Below are 11404 nucleotides of genomic sequence, written 5' to 3' on the forward strand. Positions count from 1 at the left end.
TGTGTGGTAATGAGGGGTCAGTCTTCCAAGTGACTGTAAAAAAGAAGCTTTGGCCAAGCTCCAGTGACAGGGGAGCGTGGGCCTCCATGGGACATGGTGAGGAGGCAGAGTGGATCTGCTGTGGTTGCAGTAGAGGGCGGAGTGAACCCAGTCAGGGATGGGACAGGAAGAATGCTGATGCCCGGTTGGACTTGGTTTTAATTTTGTGAACACCCCCAGGGGCGAGCTCTCCTCCTGTCCTAAGTGGAGTTGCATAAATCAGCTTTCCCGGTCTTGGACTTGGGGTGAGACACACGCAGATGTCCAGACTCACAGGGCATAGGCTGCTGCCGTTGTCACCAGGCCAACTGTCTTCCCTCCACTACGTAAGGGTGTCTCATCATTTGAGGAACTGCTCGACCTCTTCTGGTTTCAGTACCAAGCACTTTCTCTCGCCATCCAGCCGCTGGAGAAGTGGGTTTGGACGTTAGGGGGAAGTGTCTGTTTGGCAATCCAACAGGGCTAGACAGCTTGAGGGGGGTGGATTTTAAGGGCTTTTCCCTTGGGAGTATTCAAACCTTTGAAGCTTCTTGGTGAGACTACTTATATTCCTATTTTTCAGGAGTACACACAAGTCCAGAAGAAGTTTGGACCTTGCGGCTTTCAGAGGAGTCAAGAGAGACAGAGAGAACATCTGTGTATCTGTGACACTTAAGCAGAGCTTTGCAGTTTGTAAGTGACATTCACATTTGAGCCTCACAATTGTGCGAGATAGGTCAGGAAGGTGTTATTGTGGCCAACAATTGACATATAAGGGAATGAAGGAGCAGAGAAATGGGTGACTCATCCAAGGTCACGCAGCAAGTGACAGAGCTCAAGTCTCCTGGAGCCAGGCCATGTATGCAGGCGGCCACCCCACAGCCTGCTCACAGAAAGGAGACGAGAGAGGAGGGGAAAGAGGAAGAGGAGGCCGAGTGGGAGGAGGGAAGGAGGAAGAGGGAGCGTCGCAGAAGAGAGATGGCAAACCCTTTCCCTCTAGTCGTGGGGTCTGGGATGGACCTAAAAGCTTCTCCCTTAATCCTTTCCCACCCCAGTCCCATTTTTCTTCCTGGACCCAATAAAATGGGCCCGAGGCCGTGCGGTAGGGAAGGGCTGCCGGGTAACGTCTTCCCAGAGGCGCGAGCTTGGCCCCGCGGGGTGGCCCGGCCTTTCAAAGGCCACTTGTACACTGGGACGCGGCGCAGGGGCGGCCGGAGAGCCCGGGCCAGGAGGAGGGGCCAGGCCTGCCTTTGGTGCCTAGAAATCAAAGCAGCCAACCTTGGGCTTTTTCTTCCCCTCACACTGAGGCACTTTTATTGGCGAGATGAAGGGAGGCAAAGCGGGCCTACAGACCTCGCTTTGCTTTTGGAGGTTAATGACCCAGTTAGCAGCTCTTGGCTGCGTTTCCGACATTTTGCAGACATCAAGCCCCGCGTCTCTGCCAAGTACATTCTGTTCCCTGGAGCTCATCCAATGCATCTCAGATTACTATGTAATGCGACAAAGAGGGAGAGGTGGCTGGGAGGGGCGGCGGGGAGGGCGGGGGAGCGGGCGGGAGCGGGGAGGGCGGGACGCCGGAGCGGCGGGGCGGGGGAAGGGGGATGCCAGCCTAAATATAGCTCTCCTGGACACGCAGCCCCAAGGTGAGGGTGCGGAGGGCCCCGGGGTCCGGGCAATAAGTGAAGGAATCCTGCGGCCGAGAGCCAAGCCCCCGACCCGGGACGGCGGCGGGGTGGGGGCCGCCAGGGACTCCGGGCGCGGAGGGCGGGGAGCGGAATGATAAGGGGAGGGCCTAAGGGGATAGGCCCCGCCCCGAAGCCCTTCTCCCTGCAGCGCCAGCTGTGGCCGCAGCCCGCGAGCTAATTATAGACGTGAATGGAAAGCGGCAGCTTTTGAATGATCGTGTTGCTCGCGCTGCCTTTGGAGGCTGAGGAGCAGGTGCTGCCCCGCTAGATACAGTGATTCATTTAAAAGCCCTCTGTCACGCACGCACGCTCACCGACGTGCACAAATCCTCTGGCTCTCCCCCACCACCTCCAGGAAGTGCTTCCAGAATTGGTTTTAAGAGGCCTGGGCCCCGGGGTCTGGGACAGAGACTGGGGAGTGGGGTTGGGGGGGCGGCTTTTCCTGTCTCTTTCACCCATCCTTCGAAAACTCCCCGTGAATAACAAGAACCTTAGGCCTTTTCAAGCTGTGGGAAAGTAGCATCTTGTTTCACGGATGGAGAAACTGAGGCTGGGAGAGAAGCTGGGATGTACCCAGGGCACAGGATGAGTCAGTGCAGAGCCGAGACAGCCCGGTCGCCTGACGGCCTCTCCCTTTCCCTTACCAGGTTGGAACCTGAGCAGAGTTCACTTCAGTGACATTCATTTCCAGGCATGGATCCTTCCTACGGACATCCATCCTTCCCCCTCCTTTCCCGGGTCAGCTCCTCCCCCATCCTGCCCCGCACCTCCACCCGCTCCCACACAGAAAACTTGCTAGTGCCAGCTGATTCTCACTGGTAGGTTTAGTACTTCCAGGCCTGGAAACTGGGTAACGTGGAAACCATGCCCATCTTCCTGTCAGGTTTGTGGGAGTCAGCCTGATGTGCCCTCTGTCAGCATACCCGCGGCATAACCACGTCGCGACGAATTCCAGAGGCGGCAAAACCTAGACGTGTCTTCCTCAGCGTCTCATGTGCCCCTAACACCCACAGTGGGCCGAATGCTCTCACGAACATCATGACCTAACCCAGGCCACACAAGCACAGTAGAAAGTCGTACGTCCATTTCACAGAGTCCCTGTAGAAATGGCGTGTCGGAGGGGGAAGTGACCTGCTCACAATCATCTGCTGATGAGTGGCCAAGTTGGGAGCCAAATCCCGGACTCCCACCCCTGTCCTGGGGTGTGTCCAGTACTCGTGCTGTGGTCTGCAAGGGGGAGCAAGGATCCACCTAGTCATAAAGAGGGGTCGCTCAAACTGACCTGGGCATCTCCAGCGTGACCACTGGCCTCCCCTCCCCATAGTCTTGGGTCACTGCCCCAGTATTCTTGCCTCCATCCTAGGCCATGGCATGAAACTGGACACAAACAGCTGCTGCTTTCCCTAAGGCCAGAAGTCTCCAAGCCTACTCACTGCTCCTGACTCCAAAAAAAAGGCCAGCCTCACTCACTCTGGGACTTATCCTAGCCCCTTACCTTTGCTGACCACTCTGGACATAACTCTTTGCCTGTGTCTCCCCGGTGCCCTCAAGATGTCCACCAGATGGATGCATAAAGGTGCAGCAACAAGTACCACGCTGAAAAAAAAAGAGAGAGGGAATAGGTGTGCAGGATATTTTAATTGTTTTGTATTTGCCTCTTGGAAGCAAGGTACTGTATCTTAGTCTTTGTAAGTCCCCACCCTGCCCAACATACACAGGGTCCAGCCCAACGCACTGAGCAGAACAGACCCACAGATGTTAAAGAATCATAAAACTTTCACATGGCTGAGGAAATTTGTATATACCTAGGCTGGCCATTGTCATGTGTCTCTGACAACACAGATGAGTGGTTCAAGAACATGAGCTTTGCATGTACAAGACCAGGCTCTGCCCTGATCAGTTGTACGATATTGAGAATATCATACAACTCTAATCTCTAGTTCTCAGTTTTCTCATCTGTAAAATAGGCATGATTATACTTCATAGAGGTCTAACCGAGCAGTACTGGCAGTGCTGATCCTATGTGAATGGTTGTCTCTACAATCACTACCTAGTTTGGAACCCACATTCAGCTATGGGTACGTTTTTTAACCTCCACATGCCTTAATGTCCTCATGTATAAGATGAGGATGATAAGAGTACCTCTTGCATGAATTAAATGAGCTGATAGATGTAGAGGGCTGGAAATAGTGCTTGGCACAGAGTAAGTGCTCAGTACACATGGCTGTCCTTTTTATTGGAATTAGATCTAATATACGGATCTAATATATGGAAAGTCCCTAGCATATTGCCTAGCAGAGTGTCAGCACCTAGTAATCATAATAACTATTATTATTTCCTCATCTATAAAATGAGATTGTAATAGCTCCTCTCACACAGGATTGTTCTGAGGATTAACTTAGATAATATCAATATATATGAACTCTCTTTGTAAAACTATATAGGACTGTTCACGTGCTTCATTATCAACAGTATTATTGGGGCACTGATTCAACACATATTGTGTGTCACCTGCACCTCTTATTTGAGATTCAGAGATAAATAATATCCATGTGTTCAAGGTGCAGATAAGCAGGTAAGGCCTAGGATGGGTATAACTATATATAACTATCTCACACCAGGCAGAGGGTGATGAGCGCTCTGCCTAGCACAATAAAGCGAATGCCATGAGACATCAGGGAAGGAAGGCAAGCAGATACACTGAGGCAGAAAGAGGAGTTCAGGAATGGCTGCAGCAAGGATACAGGTGCATAAACGGAACCTGGATGAATGAGCAGGATTTGGACAAGTGAGGACAGAGGTGAGAGAAAGACTTTCCTAGTAAAGGGATCAGAAAGAGCAAAGGCCCAAAGCAGGAATAGAAAGCGGGTAATTGGAGAACTGCAAGCACGTCCATGTTCAGAGAACAGAGCCTGACAGAGGAGGGCCGGGGAGGTAAGCTAGGAGGCCAGGAAGCAGAGTCCCAGGGAGCCCAAGAGGGCCCTGTGATCCTCACTGATGACATGGAGGAACGATGTGCCGGGGACAGTCTAGGGATGATGATTCATGGTCAGACTGAAGAATCCCATGTAGCAGAAGTGCAGACAGAATGGAGGAATGCTTTTGCAGGGCCAGAGCTGAAATGGCAGGAACTGGGGTGGTTTCATAGCACCTTCATAGCACCTCTCAGATTTCATAATTGTATATTTACTTTTGTGTTTCGTTCTTTATTTTGACATGTAAGCTCCCTGAGTGATGAGAGTAAGAGTCTTTCTTTTCTTATTTATCCCCAGTGTCTGCCATGGTGACTGACACACAGTAGGAGCTCAATAAAGACTCACTGAGCAAATGTATGCTCCCTTGATTCCAAGGCCAAAAGCACCACCCACGTGGTCCAAAAGCAGTCAAAGGATTCTCCAAGGTTTTTCCTACCTTTTGCTTCAGCAAACAGGTGTCCCCAGGGTTAAAAATTCACTAAACAGGAGAGCCGGACTTATTTCACAATCCTTCAGATAGGTCTATTTTTAGAAAATAAGATCAGAAAGAACTGGGAAAAAAGGGAAAAGAAGAAACCTGGAGCAGATATAAAATTCCTCCTGTAACTCTCCATCTCTTACCTAGTTACCTTAATTAGCATCTTCTATTTTTAGTCCTTGCTTTCTAAAAAAGTAAAAAAGAAGAGGAAGGGAGGAAAGAAAGAGAGAAGAAAAGAAATTACCCAAGAAAGCTATGAGTGTGGTCAACTGGTTTGTTGTCTTCTCTACCCCTCTATGACCTGGATCCCTTCCCAGCTCAAGTTGGGAAGCAGAAAAGAAATCCAACTGGTTTCAGTTGTTAAGGATTTGGGACAAGCATCTGGCTGATAGAAACTTTGCCTACTCTCTTATTTCAGCCTTTTTTAAAATATCAATGTCATTGCCTTTCTTCCTCTCTCTTGGGATGGCAATTTGGTGCCATGATTCCTGATCAGAGGCACAGAAGGCTGGAGGTGGAACAAACAGAACCTAGAGGTTATTTGGTTCAACTCCTTTATGTTATAAATGAGAAAACCAAAGAAAAAGAGAGAGGCAATGAATTCTCCGAGATCATCCAGCTCATCTGTGATGGAGAACAGGACCCAAGACTACAAATTTCAAGTTGAGTGCTCTTTCCATACTCCATGAAACCCCCTTTAATGAAGTAACATTCATATGATAACATATATCACATTCGTATTTCCCTGAAAAGAAAATAAAGATAGCTTTGAAAGAAGCAGATCTGGGTTTGAATCCCAGTTCTACTGTACACTAGCTGTGTAACCTTAGGCAAGAAGCCGGACCTTCTACAATAATAATAGCCATCATTGCTGGGCACCGATCTTGTGTCAGACTCAGAAAAGTTAAGAAACTGGTCCAAGACGGTACAAGTTTGAACCCAGCTTAGTCTGTCTTATTTTAAATCCCATGATTTTTCCATTGTACTACACTGCTTCTCTATGCTTCAGATTTCTCATCTGTATAATATGGGATATTTTTAAGAATAAATGAGATTAAAAGTGCCTAGAACAGTACTTGATGTATACAGTAGGTGCTCTATAAACAGCAGCTATCATTATTTTGAACACATCTTGAATACATGTTACACCTGAGGTCTTAGCATTTTGATTACAGTATATTACTCAAGAATGTTAGCTACTATCAGTCGTCATCACCATACTCATCAGCCTCCCCCCTCCCGGTCTCAGCTTTCCCCTGATGTGTTCTCTCAAGGGGTTGGGTTCCAAACATGGAAGATCTAAGCAGAACAGGTAAGGCAGTGTGGGACCTGAACCCGCCTACTGGTGCTGGAATGCTGAGCAGACAACTCAGGTCTGGCAACAGAGCTACAGCCATTCACAGACCAGGCAACCAAGTATCCAAGTACAGATACTCTGGGGGGCAGAGTACAGGGATTTGAGATGGGCAAAGCCAAAGGCAGACAGACCACGGCTTCAAAGACCAAATCATGGGAGCAAGGTCCAAGTTACCATTTCTGGCAAAAGCCAGACAAGATGTTAGCTAGGAGGAAATAAACCTGGGTAGGAAGATCACCAGAAAAAGAACATAAAAACCAGGATTAAAGCAAAAACCAGTTGGAAGCAATAGAGATTAAAATAGACCTAGGGGGGATTAAAATAGGCCTAGGGGGGCTTCCCTGGTGGCGCAGTGGTTGAGAATCCGCCTGCCAATGCAGAGGACATGGGTTCAAGCCCTGGTCCGGGAAGATCCCACATGCCGCGGAGCAACTAAGCCCGTGCACCACAACTACTGAGCCTGCACTCCAGAGCCCGCGAGCCACAAGTACTGAAGCCCGCCCGCCTGGAGTCCGTGCTCCGCAACAAGAGAAGCCACCGCAATAAGCCCGCTCACCTCAATGAAAGAAAGCCCACACGTAGCAACAAAGACCCAACACAGCCAAAAATAAATTAATTAATTTTAAAAAATTAAAAAATAAAATTGACCTAGGGCTTCTGAACATGACAGATGAGTCTTTTATTCCCCCTCTGATTATAAAATCTAATAAATAACCATGAAATTGTCTTGGTTATATAAATAACCATGATATTATTTGTGGATACATCGTTTGGAGTGAAAGTACGAAAACATTCATGGGAATGATACCTACCAAATTCAAATAGTGTTTTCCTTGGTAGAGAGTAGGAGGGAAAGAAAGAGGGAGGAAGAGGAAATGGCAGGTGGGGGCTTTAACTATGTGTGTTACATTTAATTTCTTTTACGAAAAAAGAGATCTGAAGCAAATATGGCAAAATGTTAGCATCTGTTAATTCTGATGGTGAGTACACGACATCTGTTATATCTTTTTGGTACGGTTACATAGTTAATAATTTAAAATAAAAATATAGAGCATAAACGTATTTAAAATCTAATAAGTTGTATTAATATGTAATCACTGTAGAAAATCTGGGGATTTCATGAATAATAACATAGGAAGAGAATGAGTTTTAAAAGTTATGATCTTGGTTAGCTGATGTGATATTTCTCAGGTAAGACAATAGGTCTTAATCCAATGAGATTCATAGAAGAAGTTCGTGGTAGGTTTGCACACTGACAGTCCATATATGTGTGTTAGGAGGAAGACTTCAGGATTCTTCAAATCATACTATCTGGCCAACTATTCCAGAAGTGCCCAGCTGTTGATCCCTAACCTGGCTGGCCAGAAAGTCCCATTTTAAGATAAGAACCAAGATGTTGTCCTCTGATATGGAAAGAAAATCTAAAGAGACTTCTGGACCATCAAAGCTAATGTTACAAACTTCACAAACTAGAATTCATGGATGGAAACCCAGCAAGGATATGAAGAACAGAGCACCCCCATCAACCACTGCATCTGACTGACATTTACAGAACACTCTGCCCAACAAGAGCAGAATACACATCCTTTTCAAGTGCACATGAAACATTCACCAAGATGGACTACATCCTGGGTTGTAAACCTTCTGGATGTCTCCCACGAAACAGGGACCTTCAGACCCTCACTCAGAAATGAGTCTCATTTTACATAAAATTGATGGACCATCTGGAGTCTCTGATCACAGCATGACAGAAGAGAAAAACAGAATTGCTTCCCGATGGGCAACACTCATCAGTAATAGCTGGCTGCCAAGCCATTTGGGAGGAGACAAAAGAGCTATAAAATACAGACACAAGGGCCCAGAACTTAGCAGTTGAGGGCCATCTAGTTCAGGGCCAAAGCATAACAGGCCCAGAGGTGCCCGAGGCACTCCTGTACTAATACACTCAGTGGTTTAGTAGAAAGAGCATATGTGAGTCAGCTGAAGAGGGTTTGGGCTTGGCTCTACCACTAACCCACAAGAGGCTGTGGGCCGGTCCCTTTCACTTCTCCTTTCTGGGAACTGGCTTCCTCTTGGGCAAAATGGAGTCACTAGAATCTAGTGGCTAGGTCTCCAAGTTGATTTCCACTTCTACCTCTCTGTGACTATTTTTGTGTTCATTCTAATACCCCTGGGTCTTCAAAGAAAGGAAAAATAATTCTTGGTGACTTTTGTGTTCGAAAGCAGGGCACAGTGTGAGACCTCAGAGGGCGTGTTTGCTTTCATGCCCTGGCTTATTCCCCTCCACAGTCGTAGGCATGCTCACAAGTATCCCGAAGGGTTCCACAAGGACATATTTACAAACAGCTTCCAGAAAGCAGTAAAATGGCAAAAACAAGCCTTGCAAGAGAAATTCTGTATACCAGACAATTTAATTCAGAACAATGAACCACATGAGGGTGTATAAATAACTAATTACGCTGGATAACATGAACAGCTTTTGGGGATGATTGCAAAATTGGGGAGGAAGGAAATGTGATGGGTATTTATATATTTGGGCTTCAGTCAAAGATTTCATATTCACTCTTAAGCAATTTGACTTGCAAAATTAGCTCAAACTAGAACACGGTCAAACGACTTGAAACTGGCAGCAGGTCTGCTATCGAAGGGGGATGTTTGTGCCCAAGCGTCCAGGAGACTGGAATGGAGGGCTGGGTGCATGCCCGTGCCATCTCTGCAGGATGTTCCATGAGAGGTGCCTTGGTCTCCACAATGACCCTGAGGAGCAAAGACTGTTCAGGGGCGTTTGTAATAAGTAGTTTCAATGGGAAGTCAAACTCATCTTGTTATCACACAAGCACATATTCCTGGACGCTCAGTTCCACATTTTTCCTGAGTCTGTACTGTGTGATCAGTGCTCTGCCAAGTCCTGGAGATATAGTGACTGGATCTCTGTAAGAAGCACTGGGATACCTCACTCACCACTGTGTGTCTGGTGCCTACCTCTGCCTCTGGTACCTATATACCAGGTGTGCAGAAATACTCGTCTGACCAGTGAATTGTTGAATGAAATGAGTAACACACAGTCCTTACCCAAACAGAATCCTCGGTCTAGTGGATGACATAAAACTGGGCAGTGCTCTCTAATACAGAGTGGGTGTCAATAGTGTGATCACCAAGGTGCCAAGGGCTCTGTGAACACAGAGGAGAAGGAGTAGTCAATTCCGACCTTAGGGGCTGGCAAGGCTCTTTCCTTCCTGCTGCAGTGTCCTCCCACACCCATTTCTCTGTTGATACTCTCTGCTAAGTCCTATTCATTGTCAGAACATCACTTCCAGATTTGAGCAGGACCTTGAAAAAGATTCTGACAAAGAGAGATTTAGGAGAAGAGAATTCCAGGAGGATACAGTAGCCTGACCAGAAGCAAAGAAAGGGAAAAATGCAGATAATAAGGGTGACTGAAATGGTCCCCAGGAGCAGACCTGTCTTCCCCACAAATGACACACTAAGGAATGGCAGGGGGAACCATCAGTGATTTTTGAGGCAGAGAAATAAAAGTACCAGAGCTAGAACTTAAAAAAGTGGCCCGGGGCTTTCCTGGTGTGGCAGTGGTTGAGAATATGCCTGCCAATGCAGGGGACACGGGTTCGAGCCCTGGTCTGGGAAGATCCCACATGCCGCAGAGCAACTAGGCCCATGAGCCACAACTACTGAGCCTGCGCATCTGAAGCCTGTGCTCCCAACAAGAGAGGCCGCGATAGTGAGAGGCCCGCGCACCGCGATGAAGAGTGGCCCCCACTCGCCGCAACTAGAGAAAGCCCTCGCACAGAAACGAAGACCCAACACAGCCATAAATAAATAAATAAATACATTAATTAATTAATTAATTAAAAAAAAAAAGTGGCTCAAGAAGCTTTCTGAAGGATTGATTGGTGGAAAGAGAAACTGGAGAGTGAAAGATAATTAGAAGGCTGCTAAAGTAATCCGTGGAAAAAGGGATGGGGGTCTGACCAGGGCAGCCCTAGTAGGAATGAAAAGATCAAAGACAAGGCTGCAGAATGATTGAAAGGAATCAACATGTGAGGAGACGGGAGAAGAACCCAGCAAGAACCCTCAAGTTTCTGCCTGGGAGACTGGCTGACGGGAATGGAACTGTGAGCAGAGATTGCAAAGCAGCAAAAGGAGGACGAGTTTGGGAATGAAGTAAAAGAGTTTGATAGGCACAGCCAGCGTTGGAGGTGCTGAAGAGCCATTAATGGGAACCACCCCCAGACACAGGGAGATCAGGACTAAGATGTGGACTTAGGCGGCACCTGCCCAGAGTGGGTACCTCCACTCTCCCCGCACGGCAGCTCAGCCTGAGCCTCAGACAGTGACCCCAATCCTCCAGGATGCTAGAACCCTCTTTCTGCGCCTTTGCTGGAAACAGCGGAGGCACACCCTGCTTGTTATTCAGTCGTTGGCACAAATGGAAGCACTGCTCTTGGATCCTGGAAAATCACCTCTCTAACTTGAAAACCTTTTTGACTGTCTCTGCTTCTGCTGGGTTCTTCCAACCAGCGCATGTAGCCTGGGCTGTCCCAGCCCGCACTCCTAGTGAGACAGGAAGGAAGGGGGCAGGGCACAGCCCTTTAAAGAATGACACAACCATTAAGAGTGGGATACGACATAAACTGGTTAGAACCTACTAGGTCCAAGATGGCAGAAGATTCAACTTCCGGTAGACCTTGAGCCTCATTCTACGCTCATTGAAATAATTAGCATGCTAAATACACACCCGCAGGTGCCATGACAGTTCCAAGGCTGACCATAAAAGGCCAAAAAGTGGGTGGTGCCCTAATTCCTGGAAATCCCCCCCCCTTCTCCAAGGTAGACTATTCCTCCCACTCTTTAGGCCTATGAAATTACCCAG

General features: G+C 47.7%; 1 protein-coding gene across 1 annotated transcript in view; it reads right to left on the reverse strand.

Annotated features, from left to right (window-relative positions):
- Positions 1–11404, reverse strand: part of TPRG1 (tumor protein p63 regulated 1) — a 376146-nt gene that overhangs the window by 343390 nt on the left and 21352 nt on the right. Inside the window, exon 2 of the mRNA XM_082393410.1 lies at positions 3199–3299. Coding sequence (XP_082249536.1) covers positions 3199–3299 — 101 coding nt within the window. The remainder of the gene's footprint in view (positions 1–3198; positions 3300–11404) is intronic.

This window comes from Balaenoptera borealis (assembly GCF_965194805.1).
Source record: "Balaenoptera borealis genome assembly, chromosome: 5".
NCBI classification, from domain to species: Eukaryota; Metazoa; Chordata; class Mammalia; order Artiodactyla; family Balaenopteridae; genus Balaenoptera; species Balaenoptera borealis.